We start from the raw sequence: 21393 nt of genomic DNA on the forward strand, positions 1-21393 counted from the left end.
ACCATTATTGAAAAGTAAATAAATACGAGTTACGGACTTACCACCTTCATGCTGGATAATTATCCTAAGTTTCATCTCCAAATTAATTGCTTGTGCACCATCATAAAGTCGAAATATCGTAAGTTGGACCATCATAAGTCGAGGACCACCTGTATACGTAATTTTTACCATGTGTAAGATTTTAAGCATTGTTTTATTTAGCCTATGTTGTAATTTAGAAACTGTTCTTTATTTAGCGGCTTTGGACCACCCCAGGAGGACAGAAGGTTCCGCCGTAATTCTGATTCAGATCAAGGTGAGTTGCATTAACTAGGTGAGTGAAGTGTAGTATAGATCTCAGAACAAATCTGTACTAATGTACAAATAGTGTACTAGTGTACAAATATTTAGTGAACATGGTGTAAAAAATTGGCAAATGCTCACCACATTCAAAACATTATGGTAATATAACTCCAGCTATTTCGAGATTGTAATAACACAATCGTAAACAAACCACGGAACGGGTGAGGTTTGGACCCTTGGTGAGTGAGTGGTAAAATTCACAGGTCAGTGCATTAACCCACTGACCAGTGCACTAAACCCACAAGGGTCAATATTACTGTATACATGTATAATCAACATTATGATGTATTCCTTGTACAGTGTAGTACTTGATTTCTGAGTTTTTCCTTGAATTACTAAATTGTAATCTTAAAAGCAATGATCATGCTGCCCTGCTCCCAGATCTGATATTTTGCTTAAATAGTCTTGTCATTTTCATTATGCTTTTAACTCTTATCGTCTGTTTTCAGTGTTTCCTATACCATGTATTGATAAATTGGTAATGCTTTATTAATTAAAAAAACAATGTTTTGCTAATAAGTTTTTTATGAAATGGTGAAGACTTGGTAATAAAGTGTTCCTAATTTGTTGTAGACATGCCTATTATACCTGACCTCGATGATGTGGTGGAAGAGGACTTCACACAACAGATTGCTAATGCTCCCAGGTGAGTGTACGGGAAGGGCAGATGCCTTGCGTCTACGTTGTGTGCTCGTTGCTACACCAGGTAATCCCTTTCAAGGAAGGAGGTGCCTTGATGCTGCAGACTCATAATCCAAGGAATTGGAGCTACTTACCTTGGATCAAGCTTGATCACCTCCCATTTCCAAGGTGCTGTGTGACCACTCTAAGTTTAGCACTTCCCCATGGACATAATAATAGTAATAATAATAATAATATGGATGTGAAACATGGGTTGTGAATTTTGCAGCTAGGAGGAGGCTGGAGGCAGTGGAGATGTCGTGTCTGAGGGCAATATGTGTGGTGTGAAAATCATGCAGAAAATTTGTAGTTTGGAGATTAGGAGGACGTGTGGAGTTGCTAAAAGTATTATCCAGAGGGCTGAGGAGGGGTTGTTGAGGTGGTTTGGTCATGTAGAGAGGAAGGAGCAAAATAGGATGACTTGGAAGGTGTGTAAATCTGTAGTGGAGGGAAGGAGGGGTAGGGGTTGTCTTAGGAAAGGTTGGAGGGAGGGGGGTGAAGGAGGTTTTGTGTGCAAGGGGCTTGGACCTAGAGCAGGCATGTGTGAATGTGTTATATAGGAATGAGTGGAAGCAAGTGGTTTTTGGGACCTGACAAGCTGTTGGAATGTGAATATGGTAACATTTTGTGAAGGGATTCAGGAAAACCGATTAGCTGGACTTAAGTCCTGGAGGTGAGAAGTACAATGCCTGCATTCCAATAAGAGATTTGGGATACTTGCTGTTTGGAGTGATGTCAAAACTGTTGTATCTGTACACCTCTGGCAAGACAATGATAGTGTGAATGATGGTGAAAATATTTCTTTTTCAGGTCACTGTGTTAAAAAATAATAATAATAATAATATACAGTGGACCCTCGACATTCGATACTAATCCATTAGTGAGAGCTATTGAATGCCGAAAATATCGAAAGTCGAATTAAGAAATAATGGTAATCAAATTAATCCGTGCAAGACATCCAAGAGTATGAAAAAAAAAATTTACCACATGAAATATTAAGTTTAATGCAATAGAATAATTACAATAATAATAATAATAACAATAGAATAATAATAGAATAATTGACACTTACCTTTAATGAAGTTCTGGTGATGATTGATGGGATGGGAGGAGGGGAGAGTGTCAAAGTTGTTACTGTCTAGAAGGGGAATCCCCTTCCATTAGGACTTGAGGTAGCAAGTCCTTTTCCGGGGTTACTTCCCTTCTTCTTTTAATGCCACTAGGACCAGCTTGAGAGCCACTAGATCTCTGTTGCCGTTCCTTTAAGATTTGTCTAAAATGGGCCATAACATTGTCATTGTAATAGTCACCAGCTCGGCTTGCAATAGCTGTGTTAGGGCGATTTTCATCCATAAAGGTTTGCAGTTCAACCCACTTTGCACACATTTCCTTAATTTTTGAAGTAGGCACAATGGAGTCCACAACTGGCATAGGCTTCTAAGGGTTAGCCCCAAACCCTTCAAAATCTTTCTTAATTTCCATACTAATTCTCACCCTTTTTACCACAGGGTTGGCACTAGAAGCTTTCTTGGGGCCCATGGTGACTTATTTTGCAGAAACAAGCACCAAAAACAGTGATAATATGGAATGTACCGAATGTATCCTTAGATGCGCGCACACTGGCTGGCTTGTAAACACTGGCACACACGAGGCAGTTCATGCCACACATGGACACGTCTCGTACAAACCGTATCGAATGTCGGGTTTTCCATCGAATGTCGAGGCGAAATTTTTGCGTTAAAATGCATCGAATGTCGGATTTATCGAATGTCGATGCCATCGAATGTCGGGGGTCCACTGTAATAAAAATACTCAATTTGCATCAGGGAGCTGTCATTCTAGACTACATTATTGCACTTGTTTTTGCTGCAGTGTTGCCATCAACTTGGTAGCCACATACAAGGAACTGGATACAGATCTGTTGCGTCATGCTGCTTTCTCAACCTTGGATGACATAGACCTGCGACTCCTCGCCAACTGCCTGGCAAACGAAGCTGACATACGAGAGGTGAGACTTTTATTTCAACCTAAAGCTATCGTCAGTAGTGTGTTCTTTCACTGTAGTAAATAATATAGGTTAGGTTAGGTTTGTCGGGAAACAGGACAAGTGTTTCCTGATGCTGGTCTTAGTAATATAATGACCCACAGCTGGAGCTTTTGGTCATCTGACCGAGGCCTTCCACTGACTTATCCCTCCACTTTAAAAATTAAGGTATAAGTGTCTATTGGATTTGTCAGTTAAAAACAGAGTAGAGGAGTTAGTAGAAGGGGAGATGGAGGTATTGGGTAGATGGTGGGAATATTTTGAGAAACTTTTAAATGTCGACGAAGAAAGGGAGGCGGTAATTTCATGCATTGGCCAGGGAGGTATACCATCTACTAGGAGTGAAGAAGAGCAGGATGTGAGTGTGGGGGAGGTGCATGAGGCATTACATAGAATGAAAGGGGGTAAAGCTGCTGGAACTGACGGGATCATGACAGAAATGTTAAAAGCAGGGGGGGATATAGTGTTGGAGTGGTTGGTATTTTTGTTTAATATATGTCTGAAAGAGCAGAAGGTACCTAGGGATTGGTAGAGAGCATGTATAGTTCCTTTATATAAAGGGAAGGGGGACAAAAGAGATCATAAAAATTATAGAGGAATTAGTTTACTCAGTATACCAGAAAAAAGAATACGGTAGGGTTATTATTGAAAGAATTAGAGGTAAGACAGAATGTAAGATTACAGATGAGCAAGGAGGTTTCAGAGTGGGTAGGGGATGTGTAGATCAAGTGTTTACATTGAAGCATATATGTGGACAGTATTTAGATGAAGGTAGAGAAGTTTTCATTGCAGTTACGGATTTAAAAAAGTCATATGATAGAGTGGATAGGGGAGCAATGTGGCAGATGCTGCAAGTACTATATGGAATAGGTAGTAAGTTACTAAATGCTGTAAAGAGTTTTTATGAAGATGGTGAGGCTCAGGTTAAGGTGTGTAGAAGAGAGGGAAACTACTTCCTGGTAAAAGTAGGTCTTAGACAGGGATGTGTAATGTCACCATGGTTGTTTAACCCTTTCAGGGTCCAGAGGCCAAATTTCAAAGTGTGCACCAGGGTCCAAGAATTTTCAAAAAATAATTTTGTTATTTTTTCTTATGAAATGGTAGAGAATCTTTTTCTGAAGGTAATAAAACAAAAAGTACAAAATTTGACGGAAAATTGACAAAATTATGCTTTCGCGAATTTTGATGTATCAGCGATATTTACGCATCGGCGATTTTGCTGACTTTGACTCCCATTTTAGGCCAATTATGTTATTCCAGTCGACTAAATTCTTAGCTATTTCACTAGTATTACTTCTATTCTATCAATTGAGCACAAGAATTCGCCAAGTCAACTTTTTCAACTACAAAATAAAGTGATCGGAAATTGGTAATTTGGTCAATTTAATGCAAAGTTCAAAATATTCCAGTTTCAAAATAGGGTTCAGAATAAACAATGCAGGCATTCCTGGCACTAAACTAACATTTCCTCTGTTCATTAGTTACATTTTCAGGCTTTACTAATGAATTTCATTTTTATTTTTTATTCACATAATGAATTTTTATTCAAACCAAAAAATAGAAGATTTACTGTTATGCAATATTGTAATAATTGGATAAATAATATCACCACATTTGTGAACATATATTAGACCCACCAGCTGGCATGTATTAGACACGTGAGGTCATTTGTTTACTCTTGAACATCAGCAAAAATTTAACATTTCCGCTACTTTGAGCTCAGTTTCAAGCCATTTCCAGTACTAAAACCAATCAAAATCATCTCCATTTCTGTAATAAATCTTCCATTCTATCAGATGAGACCAAGAAATTGCAAATACAACCATAAAAAACATAGGAAAAAACACTGAAAAGTCGCTGTTTTAATCGAAAATTACGGTCTCAGTTTTTTTTCTCTCATTATGCACTGTGTGTTGCAGGATTTGTTTTATGTGGTGCACACACACCACATAGATGTATTTTCTCATATCTAGGCCAAAATTTACCACTCACAGCTTAGAGTGAGCTGAGCTCATGACGTAGATCTACGGTTTTGACCCTCGATGTATAGCCGTAGATCTACGGCACGGACCCTCAAAGGGTTAATATATTTATAGATGGGGATGTGAAAGAAGTAAATGCTAGGGTGTTTGGGAGAGGGGTGGGATTAAATTATGGGTAATCAAATACAAAATGGGAGTTGACACAGTTACTTTTTGCTGACAATACTGTGCTTATGGGAGATTCTAAAGAAAAATTGCAAAGGTTAGTGGACAAGTTCGGGAGAGTGTGTAAAGGTAGAAAGTTGAAAGTGAGCATAGAAAAGAGTAAGGTGATGAGGGTATCAAATGATTTAGATAAAGAAAAACTGGATATCAAATTGGAGAGAAGGAGTATGGAAGAAGTGAATGTTTTCAGATATTTGGGAGTTGGTGTGTCAGCGGATGGAGTTATGAAGGATGAGGTTAACCATAGAATTGATGAAGGAAAAGAGGTGAGTGGTGCGTTGAGGTATATGTGGAGACAAAAAACGTTATGTATGGAGGCAAAGAAGGGAATGTATGAAAGTATAGTAGTACCAACACTCTTATATGGGTGTGAAGCTTAGGTTGTAAATGCTGCAGCGAAGAGACGGTTGGAGGCAGTGCAGATGTCCTGTCTAACGGCAATGTGTGGTGTAAATATTATGCAGAAAATTCGGAGTGTGGAAATTAGGAGACGGTGTGGAGTTAATAAAAGTATTAGTCAGAGGGCTGAAGAGGGGTTGTTGAGGTGGTTTGGTCATTTAGAGAGAATGGATCAAAGTAGAATGACATGGAGAGCGTATAAATCTGTAGTGGAAGGAAGGCAAGGTGGTGTATGGGTCATCCTCGACAAGGTTGGATTGAGGGGGTAAAGGAGGTTTTGTGGGCAAGGGGCTTGGACTTCCAGCAAACGTGTGCAAGCATGTTAGATAGGAGTGAATGGAGACAAATGGTATTTGGGATCTGATGAGCTGTTGGAGTGTGAGCAGAGTAATATTTAGTGAAGGGATTCAGGGAAACTGGTTATTTTTATATAACCAGACTTGAGTCCTGGAAATGGGAAATGCAATGCCTGCACTTCAAAGGAGGGGTTTGGGATATTGGCAGTTTGGAGGGATATGTTGTGTATCTTTATACGTATATATACTTCTAAACTGTTGTATTCTGAGCACCTCTGCAAAAACAGTAATTATGTATGAGTGAGGTGAAAGTGTTGAATGATGATGAAAGTATTTTCTTTTTGGGTCACCCTGCCTCTGTGGGAGACGGCAGACTTGTTAAAAAAAAAATGTTCATTTTTTCCAACGAGGTATATTACCGTTACATTATTATAATTATTATTCTCTGGGTGACCCAGCCTTGGGGGGAGATGGTCGTTGAGTTTAAAAATTAGTAATTATTATTTTTTTTTATCACATCGCCCATCTCCCACAAAGACAGGGTGGCCCAAAACAGAAAAACTTTCACCATTATTCTCTCCATCACTGTCTTGCCAAAGGCGTGCTTACACTACAGTTATAAAACTGTAACATTAACACCCCTCCTTCAGAGTGCCGGCACTGTACTTCCCATCTCCAGTGCTCAAGTCTGGCCTGCTGGTTTCCCTTAATCCTTTTATAAATGTTACCCTGTTCACACTCCAACAGCACGTCAAGTCCTAAAAACTAGTATTTGCCTTCATTCACTCCTATCTAACACGCTGGCTCACACATGCTTGCTGGAAGTCCAAGCCCCTCTCACACAAAACCTCCTTTATCCCCTCCCTCCAACCTTTCCTAGGTCGACCCCTACCACGCCTTCCCTCCACTATGGATTTATATACTCTCAAAGTCATTCTATTTTGTTCCATGCTTTCTACATGTCTGAACCACTTCAATAACCCCTCCTCAGCCCTCTGGATAATAGTTTTGTTAATCTCATACCTCATCCTAATTTCTAAACTATAGAGTCTCTGCATTATATTATTATTATTATTATTATTATTATTATTATTATTATTATTATTATTATTATTATTATTATTATTATTATTATTATTATTACTGCTATATTTGTGAGAAGCCTTAAAGCTGTGAGGAGGGGGAGTCATTCAGTGCAAGTAGTGGAGCCTTGTTCCTCTGACCACTAAGTGCAAAACAGCAACAGCCACACTAACCAGCACTTCGAGACTGTATATACAAGCAGTCAATTAGTTATTGCCTTTTTAGTCTTAAGATAGGCTTAGGTTTAAATAAAATGTTCTGCAAACAAAGGGGCTTTCTGCATGCATACTTAAATGTCACCCACCTCTGTACAGGCATTATATCATGCTGAAATAATGATTATGATTAAGAAATACTAAATATTTGTTTATTACTCCTGTGGAAAAGCCCATAATTGTGCAAAGCATTTTGGGCTGATTTAAACAAAGAGGAAAACTAATAGATAACTAAATAACACTTCATGTGTAGATTGGTTTATGTCAGCCATATAATTTGATTTAATTGTCACTCATAATCAGAAATTTACCACATGGAAAAAATCATACTACTGAACGTGTTTATGCATAATTAACCCTCGATGCCAGTGAAGAGTTCTTGATCCAGAAAAAAAAAAAAGAGTTATCCTCCCTTTCCATATATTGAATCTGATTGCCTTCCCTTCTCCTAGGTGCTGTGTGACCCCTATGGGTTTAGTGCTCCTCACCATGTAATGTAAGAAAAATGTCAAATGTACAGAATTAAAGTACAGTATTGGCACTTGCTGTTCTTGTAAAGTCCGTAGTGTTGATAAATCTTAGGTCTAGTTGCAGGGTGCAATAAAGCTATGATTCACCCTACAGTCATTTTGTTGTATGGCAGTAGCCCAGAACCTAACCTGCTGTATAAGTGGATCCCTACAGTAGGCTGGAACCTAACCTGTTGTATAAATGGATCCCTACAGTAGCCTGGAACCTAACCTGCTGTATAAGTGGATCCCTACAGTAGCCTGGAACCTAACCTGCTGTATAAGTGGATCCCTACAGTAGCCTGGAACCTAACCTGCTATATAAGTGGATCCCTACAGTAGCCTGGAACCTAACCTGCTGTATAAGTGGATCCCTACAGTAGCCTGGAACCTAACCTGCTGTATAAGCAGATCCCTACAGTAGCCTGGAACCTAACCTGCTGTACAAGTGGTGCCCTACAGTAGCCCAGAACCTAACCTGCTGTATAAGTGGGTCCCTACAGTAGCCTGAAACCTAACCTGCTGTATAAGTGGGGACCTACAGTAGCCTGGAACCTAACCTGCTGTATAAGTGGGGCCCTACAGTTGTTTATTAACCCTTTGGGGGTTTCGGCCGTACTAGTACGGCTTACGACCCAGGGTTTTTGACGTACTAGTACGCCTAAATTCTAGCGCCCTCAAATCTAGCGAGAGAAAGCTGGTAGGCCTACATATGAAAGAATGGGTCTATGTGGTTACTGTGCACAGTATAAAAAAAAACCTGCAGCACACAGTGCATAATGAGAAAAAAAAAACCTTGACTGTTTTTTTGGAATAAAACAGAGACTTTGCACTGTATTTTCGTATGGTATTTATTGTTGTATTCTAGTTTTCTTGGTCTCATTTTATAGAATGGAAGACATATTACAGAAATTAAGATGATTTTGACTGGTTTTACAATGAAAAGTACCTTGAAATTGAGCTCAAAGTAGCAGAAATGTTCGATTTTTACCAAAGTTCAAAAGTAAACAAATCATGCCAAGCATCCAATACACGTCAATTGGTGAGTCTAATATTCTTTTGCAAGTGCGCCAATATTATTTATACCATTTTTTACACTAATGCAGTAGTCTGCATAACAGTAAATCTTCTATTTTTTTATGAGAATAAAAATTCAAAGTGGAAAGCAAAAGAATGTAAGAGGGGCCTTGTGACATGACTAATGAACAGAGGAAATGTCATTTTAGTGCCAGGAATGTCTTTCTTGTTTATTCTGGACCCTGTTCGGAAATTAGCATCTTTTGAAATTTGTGTGAAATTGGCAAAAATTGCTAAATTCTGACCACTGTACTGGATAGTTGAAATTGGTAAAGGGGTGGTTTCTTGCACTCATTTGATAGAAAAAATGGAGTTCTAGTGAAATGTTCATGTTTTTTGTCGAATAGTACAGTGGAATTGGCCGAAAATAGGGCTCAAAGTGGGCAAAATCGCCGATGCGTAAACATCGCGGAGACCGCTAACTTCGCGAGAGCATAATTCTGTAAGTTTTCCATCAAATTTCATACTTTTGGTGTCATTATGATCAGGAAAAGATTCTCCGTCTTTTCATAAGATTTTTTTTTTTTTTTTTTTTTTTTAATTTGGCTGACCCTGAGAATGAGTCTCAGAGAGGGCCTGTCGACCCTCAAAGGGTTAATTAGTGTTCAACAAGAATTTGGTAATCTGAAATAGACAGTTCTCCATATACATGTACATTAATGCACACTTTATTCAGTTTACATTATAATACATTATATACGACTTTATTATTTTCACCGGCCAGCCAGACATAGAGTGGAAGTGGGATACAATCTTCACCGAGGTATCGTCGGACCTGAGGAACGAGTGGGACCCAAGTGACGAATCTAGCGAGCGTGAAACAACTCCCTCATAGTCTGCGTAGGAGACCTGCACTTCCATCACCTTTTCTTTCATCTCAAAACAAGCATTTTCTTTCTGCAGTATACAGAATGTAGTTTACATGTAACAAAATATCGTTAAGCACAAAAGAAAGTCACCAGCATGCAGTGCATTTCAGGAAGACTAATCCTAATGCTTACACACTACTTGAAAAGTGAAGTAGCTTAGTGAGCGTTATAACAATTTTAAGTATGCATTAATACCCAAAAAGTGAGGTAGCTAAATGAAAATAGTACAATTTTAAGTATGCATCAATACTTTAAACTGATTCAGTGATCTTAATGTAATTGTAATTTCTTAAGCAGTTTCAAACTGGCTGTGTGTCTTCAAGCTGTGGAACGCTCTTCGTGCATTTGCATTCACGTTTTTGTAATTTGTAGCTAGGGATACAAACCGGTGGCTTGTTCTGTGAATTCTGCTCTCACAGCTTGCTCTGAGACCAGACTTCCCTGAAGACTGTCTAAAGCAACCATGGTGTTACTATCCATAGGCCTACAAACCCCTTTCTTCACGAATTAGCATGTTCTTCATGAACTGGTCCAGATTCTCCTTGTAGACCTCTTCACCCATATTTCTTACATCTGGTAGATGTTGAAGATATTTACTAACTCTGTATTAGTGGGAGATGTTAAGAGTTAACAAAATTGTTTTACAGATTCTAGTCAAATGAAAATAACAAAAAGACATAATACCGTGACTGGAACAATACACAAATAACCCGCACATAGGAGAGAGACACTCACGATGATATTTTAGTCCGACTTGGACCATTAGTGGTCCAATTAACAAGTTAATCCAATTAACTGGTTAATGGTCCAATTAACTAGGTAGTTATCCAGTTAACTAGTTAATGGTCCAAGTCAGACAGAAATGTCATAAGTTTGTTTCTTCTATGTGTGGGTTATTTTGTACTAATCACTGAGTATGAGATTTCCTAAATGGAATAATAGTTGTAGGTATATTACAAGGAGCTCCACAAACTTTCGATGGAGGTTATGTTTCACTGAACTTATTGTAAGTTGAAAATATCGTTAGTTGAATACGAATATGATAAATAAATAGGCAAATAAATTTCTATCACTTAATAGATAATTACTGTAACTAACTAAATGCTAGTATTGAAAAGTAAATAAATAAACACAAATTTATCCTATCAATAAATATACAGTACTGTACAATTCAAAACTAAATTTGAATGTGCATTGCTATCGCACCATCGTACAGGCGCTCCTCGTAAAGCAAGGAGCATCTGTACTAATGTTGGGTCTTCATATGATAAGTTCAGTTGAAATGCAGTTGAATCACCATAAAAGAAAATATAATTGAAGCACAGTTGAACTTTCAATAGAGAGAAATACACTTGAAGCAAGGTCGGTTCTTCACTGTACCTTAACACATTCACCCAGAACTCCGTCCATCATGTGATAAACACTTTATACAAAATGTAAACATTCACACATGCTGTACACATATACATGTACATACATACATACGTCCATATATACTGTACTTGGTGTGTGTGTGTGCGAGTGTTTTATCTTGTTTTATTAAACAGTAATAAAATAAAACTTCATTTACTGAATAAAATCTTTTAAAATTTTATACACATTGATTACATATCCTGATATTCCATGTGCAGCATATATGTATATACTGTATATACATATGCTGCTCAACTGTAAAATATGTACAGTGGTCCCTCGTTTTTCGTAATTAATCCGTTCCTGAAGGAGCTACTAAAAACGAAATTTATGATTTGCGAATCAATTTTCCCCATAAGAAATAATGTAAATACAATTAATCCGTTCCTGACACCCAGAAGTTTTAAAACAAAAAAATTTTTTACATGAAATATACATGTAGTACATAAACAATACAATGGGAAATGATGAATGAAACATTAACAGTATAACACTTACCTTTATTGGAGATTCTTCTTAGTGTATGGGAGACTGGAGGAGGAGAGAGATTGGATTGTTTACAGTTTGGAAGGGGAATCCCCTTCCAGCAACACCTCAGGTACCAATTGCTTTTCTGGGGTTGCTTCTCTTCTCTGTTTCTTAATGCCACTAGGACCACCTTGAGAGTCACTCTAGTCCTGTCTCGCAAAGTAACTGTGGAGAGAGCTCTGTTTCTGACGTCTCTAACACTTCCCTAAAATGGCTGAAGACTTTGTCACTGTACATATTTCTCACCTTCTTTACCACAGGCTGGGCACTAGGAGCTTTCTTTGGAGCCATGGTAGCTTATTTAGTACTTGCAAGCACTAAAATGAGTGGAATATTATTAAATATTTCGTAGGAGCACTTGAGGGGACCTTCACTCACTGGTAAACAATGCCAGACTGGCTGGGTAGGGAGGCTGCCCGGGCTCACACCGTGCGTACGCGTCCCGGAAGAACTACTATTCGCGAGTCAACCTATGAAAAGCAAGTCCATGTTTATACGAAAATACCCCTATGATTGGCGAAATTTACGATTGCCGAGAACTACGAAAAGTGAGGGACCACTGTATATATATATATACATATATATATATATCCATTTGTTCTCTAGGCTTCCTTAACTTGTTAATCTCACTCTAAAACTTTTTCTTATTTTCAACAAAATTTGTTGATAACATCTCACCCACTCTCTCATTTGCTCTCTTTTTACATTGCTTCACCACTCTCTTAACCTCTCTCTTTTTCTCCATATACTCTTCCCTCCTTGCATCACTTCTACTTTGTAAAAACTTCTCATATGCTAACTTTTTCTCCCTTACTACTATCTTTACATCATCATTCCACCAATCGCTCCTCTTCCCTCCCGCACCCACTTTCCTGTAACCACAAACTTCTGCTGAACACTCTAACACTACATTTTTAAACCTACCCCATACCTCTTCGACCTCATTGCCTATGCTCTCATTAGCCCATCTATCCTCCAATAGCTGTTTATATCTTACCCTAACTGCCTCCTCTTTTAGTTTATAAACCTTCACCTCTCTCTTCCCTGATGCTTCTCTTCTCCTTGTACCCCATCTACCTTTTACTCTCAGTGTAGCTGCAACTAGAAAGTGATCTGATATATCTGTGGCCCCTGTATAAACATGTACATCCTGAAGTCTACTCAACAGTCTTTTATCTACCAATACATAATCCAACAAACTACTGTCATTTCGCCCTACATCATATCTTGTATACTTATTTATCCTCTTTTTCTTAAAATATGTATTACCTATAACTAAACCCCTTTCTATACAAAGTTCAATCAAATGGATTTGTCAGTTAAAAATAGAAGAGGAGAGTTGTTAAATGGAGAGTTAGAGGTATTGGGAAGATGGAGGGAATATTTTGAGGAATTGTTAAATGTTGATGAAGATAGGGAAGCTGTGATTTCGTGTATAGGGCAAGGAGGAATAACATCTTGTAGGAGTGAGGAAGAGCCAGTTGTGAGTGTGGAGGAAGTTCGTGAGGCAGTAGGTAAAATGAAAGGGGGTAAGGCAGCCGGGATTGATGGGATAAAGATAGAAATGGTAAAAGCAGGTGGGGATATAGTTTTGGAGTGGTTGGTGCAATTATTTAATAAATGTATGGAAGAGGGTAAGGTACCTAGGAATTGGCAGAGAGCATGCATAGTTCCTTTGTATAAAGGCAAAGGGGACAAAAGAGAGTGCAAAAATTATAGGGGGATAAGTCTGTTGAGTATACCTGGTAAAGTGTATGGTAGAGTTATTATTGAAAGAATTAAGAGTAAGACGGAGAATAGGATAGCAGATGAACAAGGAGGCTTTAGGAAAGGTAGGGGGTGTGTGGACCAGGTGTTTACAGTGAAACATATAAGTGAACAGTATTTAAATAAGGCTAAAGAGGTCTTTGTGGCATTTATGGATTTGGAAAAGGCGTATGACAGGGTGGATAGGGGGGCAATGTGGCAGATGTTGCAGGTGTATGGCGTGGGAGGTAGGTTACTGAAAGCAGTGAAGAGTTTTTACGAGGATAGTGAGGCTCAAGTTAGAGTATGTAGGAAAGAGGGAAATTATTTCCCAGTAAAAGTGGGCCTTAGACAAGGATGTGTGATGTCACCGTGGTTGTTTAATATATTTATAGATGGGGTTGTAAGAGAAGTAAATGCGAGGGTCTTGGCAAGAGGCGTGGAGTTAAAAGATAAAGAATCACACATAAAGTGGGAGTTGTCACAATTGCTCTTTGCTGATGACACTGTGCTCTTGGGAGATTCTGAAGAGAAGCTGCAGAGATTGGTGGATGAATTTGGTAGGGTGTGCAAAAGAAGAAAATTAAAAGTGAATACAGGAAAGAGTAAGGTAATGAGGATAACAAAAAGATTAGGTGATGAAAGATTGGATATCAGATTGGAGGGAGAGAGTATGGAGGAGGTGAATGTATTCAGATATTTGGGAGTGGATGTGTCAGCGGATGGGTCTATGAAAGATGAGGTGAATCATAGAATTGATGAGGGGAAAAGGGTGAGTGGTGCACTTAGGAGTCTGTGGAGACAAAGAACTTCGTCCTTGGAGGCAAAGAGGGGAATGTATGAGAGTATAGTTTTACCAACGCTCTTATATGGGTGTGAAGCATGGGTGATGAATGTTGCAGCGAGGAGAAGCCTGGAGGCAGTGGAGATGTCATGTCTGAGGGCAATGTGTGGTGTGAATATAATGCAGAGAATTCGTAGTTTGGAAGTTAGGAGGAGGTGCGGGATTACCAAAACTGTTGTCCAGAGGGCTGAGGAAGGGTTGTTGAGGTGGTTCGGACATGTAGAGAGAATGGAGCGAAACAGAGTGACTTCAAGAGTGTATCAGTCTGTAGTGGAAGGAAGGCGGGGTAGGGGTCGGCCTAGGAAAGGTTGGAGGGAGGGGGTAAAGGAGGTTTTGTGTGCGAGGGGCTTGGACTTCCAGCAGGCATGCGTGAGCGTGTTTGATAGGAGTGAATGGAGACAAATGGTTTTTAATACTTGATGTGCTGTTGGAGTGTGAGCAAAGTAACATTTATGAAGGGGTTCAGGGAAACCGGCAGGCCGGACTTGAGTCCTGGAGATGTGAAGTACAGTGCCTGCACTCTGAAGGAGGGGTGTTAATGTTGCAGTTTAAAAACTGTAGTGTAAAGCACCCTTCTGGCAAGACAGTGATGGAGTGAATGATGGTGAAAGTTTTTCTTTTTCGGGCCACCCTGCCTTGGTGGGAATCGGCCAGTGTGATAATAAAAAAAAATAATAATAATAAATAATATATATATAGTATATATATATATATATATATATAAATATATATATATATATATATATATATATATATATATATATATATATATATATATATATATATATATATATATATATATATATATATATATATATGCAAAACAACCACTCTGAAAGAATAGAGAAATTCCAAGCGCTTTCGTGACTACTCACATTATCAAGGAACTATGATAGTAAGGTGCTGGCCGACCCCTTATATAGCTTCCTTGGATGCTTCACTTTCATAGTTCCTTGATAATGTGAGTAGTCACGAAAGCGCTTGGAATTTCTCTATTCTTTCAGAGTGGTTGTTTTGCATATATATATATATATATATATATATGCTCAAATGTAAAATATATAAATTGAATTTACATTATTTTTAACACATTGGCCATATCCCACAGAAGTACGGTGACCCAAAAAAGAAGAAACACTTTCATCATCACTTATTTCAGCACTGTCTTGCCTGGTTCCTTCTGGCAAGACTTCTTGGTGGTAAGATCAGCTCATGTTGTTTTATGGGCACTTTGGAAGACATTCAAAACATAAACTATAGATTTCAAAATGTTAACTACAGATATCATGATGTCAGTGGTACATAATACCAGCATTTACTATAGAATTCCCTATACAGGAGGGATCTGCTTATACAGCATTTTAGGTTCCGAGCTACTGTAGGGCCCCATTTATACAGCAGGTTAGGTTCCGAGCTACTGTAGGGCCCCACTTATACAGCAGGTTAGGTTCTGAGCTATTGTAGGGACCCACTTATACAGCAAGTTAGGTTCCAGGCTACTGTAGGGCTCCACTTATACAGCAGGTTAGGGTCTGGGATACTGTTGGGCCCTACTTATACAGCAGGTTAGGGTCTGGGCTACTGTAGGGCCCCACTTATACAGCAGGTTAGGTTCCGGCCCACTGTAGGGCCTCACTTAAACAGCAGGTTAGGTTCAGGGCCACTGTAGGGCCCCACTTATACAGCAGGCTAGGTTCCAGGCTACTGTAGGCCCCCACTTATACAGCAGGCTAGGTTCCAGGCCACTGCAGGGCTCCACTTATACAGCAGGTTAGGTTCCAGGCTACTGCTGTAAAAAGAAAATCGTGAAGTGAAGTATAGCCTTTTTTCGCTTTCAAATGAATATAAAACCTGATATGTTTACACTATCATATATCAAGTGAGGGATAGAGCTAGACATAAAAAAATGTATATACAGTACACACATTACTTACCTTAAAATATTTTCATCCTTAGCTTCCAGTGAGTGGTGAATGTATTTATTGTAGGAAGTCTTGAATAAATGAGGAATGGGTATAATTGACAACTGCTGTACTGAGTGAATATTAAAATGGTAAACAATACCGACAGGTTGGTAGGTAAGACACATGGGCAACAGTTAGGCAACTTTATTCCGAAACGTTTCACCTTGGACAACTTTTTCAAGTGAGAATTGTTAATCTGAGAGGGACGTGACCTCTCAGTAACTACATTCTCTCTACTACCACCCTGCACGTCTTCTTCTGACAGTATATAAGTCTCCACACTATCGCTTGTTCTTTCATATTGTTTCAGACTATGGAACAGAACTCTTCTCCAGACTGAGGGACTAACAACCTCAAATCTCCAACTTCAAGGGTGATGGACTGATTACATTGTCTTCACATCTCTACTGCTCCTGCCTACTTTTGTACTCGACTGAAGAACCCTACTGTGTAGGCGAAACATTTCGGAATAAAGTTGCCTAACTGTTGCCCATGTGTCTTACCTACCAACTGCTGTACTAGTGAAACACCATCAAATAAAGTGCTGTAATGCAAGGCCCTCCTGTACTGATGCTGCACTGACAAACTGGAACTTTTTCCTGACCCTTATTCCTGTTCCACTTTATTTCCAAGGAATGGGGTCTAATTTCTGTTTGCTCAGATCAAATGTAAATCCTTCCCATTCCCCCAGGTGCTGTGTAACACCTATGGGCTTAACCTTTCCCCATTTTTTTTTTTCAACAAGTCGGCCATCTCCCACCAAGGCAGGGTGACCCAAAAAGAAAGAAAATCCCCAAAAAGAAAATACTTTCATCATCATTCAACACTTTCACCTCACTCACACATATTCACTATTTTTGCAGAGGTGCCCAGAATACAACAGTTTAGAAGTATATACATATAAAAATACACAACATATCCCTCCAAACTGCCAATATCCCAAACCTCTTCTTTAGAGTGCAGGCATTGTACCTCCCATTTCCAGGACTCAAGTCCGTTTATATAAAATAACTGGTTTCCCTGAATCCCTTCACTAAATATTACCCTGCTCACACTCCAACATCTCGTCAGGTCCCAAATACCATTTGTCTCCATTAACTCCTATCTAACATGCTCACGCACGCTTGCTGGAAGTCCAAACCCCTCGCCCACAACACCTCCTTTACCCCCTCCCTCCAACCTTTTTGAGGACGACCCCTACCCCTCCTGCCTTCCCCTACAGATTTATATGCTCTCCATGTCATTCTACTTTGATCCATTCTCTCTAAATGACCAAACCACCTCAACAAACCCTCTTCAGCCCTCTGACTAATACTTTTATTAATTCCACACCTTCTCCTAGTTTCCACACTCTGAATTTTCTGCATAATATTTACATCAATATTTACGTCGGTTATTTTATATAACCGGACTTGAGTCCTGGAAATGGGAAGTACAATGCCTACACTCTAAAGGAGGGGTTTGGGATATTGGCAGTTTGGAGAGATATATTGTGTATTTTTATATGTATATACTTCTAAGCTATTGTATTCTGGGCACCTCTGCAAAACCAGTGATTATGTGTGAGTGAGGTGAAAGTGTTGAATAATGATGAAAGTATTTTCTTTTTGGGGATTTTTTCTCTTTGGGTCACCCTGCCTCGGTGGGAGATGAAAAAAAAACAAAAAAAACATTGCCCTTAGACAGGACATCTCCACTGGCTCCAACCGTCTCCTCGCTGCAGTATTCACAACCCAAGCTTCACACCCATATAAGAGTGTTGGTACTACTATACTTTCATACATTCCCTTCTTTGCCTCCATAGATAACATTTTTTGCCTCCACATATACCTCAATGCACCACTCACCTTTTTTTCTTCATTAATTCTATGATTAACCTCATCCTTCATAAATCCATCCGCTGACACGTCAACTCCCAAATATCTGAAAAATTCACTTCTTCCATACTCCTACTCCTCAATTTGATATCCAGCTTTTCTTTATCTAAATCATTTGATACTCTCATCACCTTACTCTTTTCTATGTTCACTTTCAACTTTCTACCTTTACACACACTCCCAAATTCGTCCAATAACCTTTGCAATTTTTCTTTAGAATCTCCCATAAGCACAGTATCATCAGCAAAAAGTAACTGTGTCAACTCCCATTTTGTATTTAATTCCCGATAATTTAATCCCACCCCTCTCCCAAACACCCTAGCATTTACTTCCTTTACAACCCCATCTATAAATATATTAAACAACCATGGTGACATTACACATCCCTGTCAAAGACGTACTTTTACCAGGAAGTTGTCTCCCTCTCTTCTACACACCTCTCCCCATAACTAATAATTACTGCTATTTAGGTACGGTATTGATATACAGTACTAAATTTTTTGTAATGAAACCTTTATTGTATAAACTTGTGTGAAAATTTAACAATTGTAGTGATATACAATGGAACCTCATTAATCAGATACTTATTGTACATTACCACTGGAAATGTTCTTTAGTCATAGTACCATTTTTAGTTTAAAAATAAGAGCAAGCAAATGTTTTATGGTTTGTTAACTAACTTCCTCTGTTTACAGTTTTCTTCCGCAGATTCATGAAATCATAACACCCCAGACTGTGTGTTTTAGAACTCACGTGCCATGGGTTTAAATTCTACCTGTTCCATGGTTTCTTCCATAGGTTTGAACAATTGGTGCTGGCTTTGTCCTCTTGATATTTTTTTAACTTTGCAGATCTGTGTCCTCAGTAACATCAGACTCAAACATATTTTTATCTAGTGTATGTATGAACATGATATAGAGGACAGCAAATTATCTAACCTGTAAATTGTCGAACCTGCAATTTCTCTAATCTGTAAATTCTCTAACCTGTAAATTCTCTGATCTGTAAATTCTCTAATCTGTAAATTCTCTAACTTGTAAATTCTCAAACCTGTAAATTCTCTAATCTGTAAATTCTCTATCCTGCAAATTCTCTAACCTGCAAATTCTCTAACCTGTAAATTCTCTAAAATGTAAATTCTCTTGCCTGTAAATTCTCTAACCTGCAAATTCTCTAACCTGCAAATTCTCTTAACCTGCAAATTCTCTTAACCTGCAAATTCTCTAACCTGTAAATTCTCTAACCTGTAAATTCTCTAAAATGTAAATTCTCTTGCCTGTAAATTCTCTAACCTGCAAATTCTCTCGCCTGTAAATTCTCTAACCTATAAATTCTCTAACATATAAATTCTCTAACATATAAATTCTCTAATTTGAAAAAAACATTTGGTACAAAGCATTTTTTGGATTAAAGAGGTTCGAATGTACAGGTCACCCTCAACATTCGCGAGGGTTAGGGGATCAAGAGCCTCGCGAATGTTGAAAAAACGCGAATGTTTGGTGCCCCATAATATTGTAGGGAAATATAATACAATACTGCTTCCTTAACTTGTTGAACCATGAACAATCATAAAATACATGAAAACGTCGTAAATTGTACTAAATATGTACATGTTATGGTTTAATAACATGTATGTTATTAAATACCACAGACTCCACCACTGCCTCCACCAATGCCTCCACCACTTCCTCGACCACTGCGAGCCCCTACTACCCTCCCTCCGACCCCCGCAACTGGCAGCCAGCCCTCCCATCAGTGTGGTGAGTGTTTTGTGTGTTCATTATTTGCTATTAAACTACAGGAGGCCTGGTCACAGACCGGGCCGTGGGGGCATTGACCCCCGAAACTCTCTCCAGGTAAACAGTATAAATAATGTAAACCCATTCATGACTGCATATTGGAATGGCTATTCAGACAGGTATTGGACGGTGACATCATGTGTTTACTCTTGAACACAGCAAAGAATCAAACATTTCTGCTGCTGCTAATAATAACATTAATAATAATAATAATAATAATAATTGTGATAGAATTGAAGAAGGAAATTGTACAAAAATACGAGGGAGTGGTTGACACATGGTCAGTGTGACTTTGTTTATGCTGGAGTGAGCATTAGTCTCCCTGCTCTTCCAAACATTTTACAATAATTTATTGTGTTTGGTGCTTGTAGATTGAGTGTGACTGGAGTGGTAGAGGAAGTGGTTGAGGAAGTGGTTGAAGCAGTGGGTGAGGCAGTGGGTGAGGCAGTGGTTGAGGCAGTGGGTGAGGCAGTGGTTGAGGAAGCGGTTGAGGCAGTGGGTGAGGCAGTGGTTGAGGCAGTGGGTGAGGTAGTGGGTGAGGCAGTGGGTGAGGCAGCGGTTGAGGCAGTGGGTGAGGCAGCGGTTGAGGCATTGGGTTACCTGGAGGTTACCTGGAGGTTATTCCGGGGATCAACGCCCCCGCGGCCCGGTCCATGACCAGGCCTCCCGATGGATCAGGGCCTGATCAGCCAGGCTGTTACTGCTGGCTGCACGCAGTCCAACGTACGAGCCACAGCCCGGCTGATCCGGCACTGACTTTAGGTATCTGTCCAGCTCTCTCTTGAAGGCAGCCAGGGGTTTATTGGCAATTACCCTAATGCTTGATGGGAGGCTGTTGAACAGTCTTGGGCCCCGGACACTTATGGTGTTTTCCCTTAGTGTACCAAGGGTGCCCCTACTTTTTATTGGGGGCATTTTTGCATTGCCTGCCCAGTCTTTTACTTTCGTAGGGAGTGATTTCTGTGTGCAGATTTGGGACCATTTCTGGGTGAGGCAGTGGGTGAGGCAGTGGGTGAGGCAGCAGTTGAGGCAGCGGTTGAGGCAGTGGTTGAGGCAGTGGGTGAGGCAGTGGGTGAGGCAGTGGGTGAGGCAGTGGGTGAGGCAGTGGGTGAGGCAGTGGGTGAGGCAGTGGGTGAGGTAGTGGGTGAGGTAGTGGGTGAGGCAGTGGGTGAGGCAGTGGGTGAGGCAGTGGGTGAGGCAGTGGGTGAAGCAGTGGGTGAAGCAGTGGGTGAAGCAGTGGGTGAGGCAGTGGGTGAAGCAGTGGGTGAGGCAGCAGTTGAGGCAGTGGTATTTAATAACATGTTATAAATAATAATAACACATGTTATTAATAACATTTATTATTATTATTATATTAATAACATGTATGTTATTAAATACCACTGCCTCAACCACTGCCTCAACCGCTGCCTCACCCACTGCCTCAACCACTGCCTCTACCACTGCCTCAACCACTGCCTCAACCGCTGCCTCGCCCACTGCCTCAACCGCTGCCTCACC

General features: G+C 39.6%; 1 protein-coding gene across 1 annotated transcript; it reads left to right on the plus strand.

Moving 5' to 3' along the window:
• Nucleotides 1-236: 236 nt before the first annotated feature.
• On the plus strand, nucleotides 237-11316 carry IFT43 (intraflagellar transport 43; the record flags this gene model as incomplete). Its single annotated transcript, XM_070098388.1, is given in 4 exon segments — nucleotides 237-295; nucleotides 916-988; nucleotides 2896-3031; nucleotides 9578-11316. Coding segments are annotated over 4 exon segments (379 nt in total), but the record flags the coding sequence as incomplete, so codon positions are not given.
• Between the last annotated feature and the right edge of the window lie 10077 nt (nucleotides 11317-21393).

This window comes from Cherax quadricarinatus, chromosome 62, assembly GCF_038502225.1.
Source record: "Cherax quadricarinatus isolate ZL_2023a chromosome 62, ASM3850222v1, whole genome shotgun sequence".
Classification (NCBI taxonomy): Eukaryota; Metazoa; Arthropoda; class Malacostraca; order Decapoda; family Parastacidae; genus Cherax; species Cherax quadricarinatus.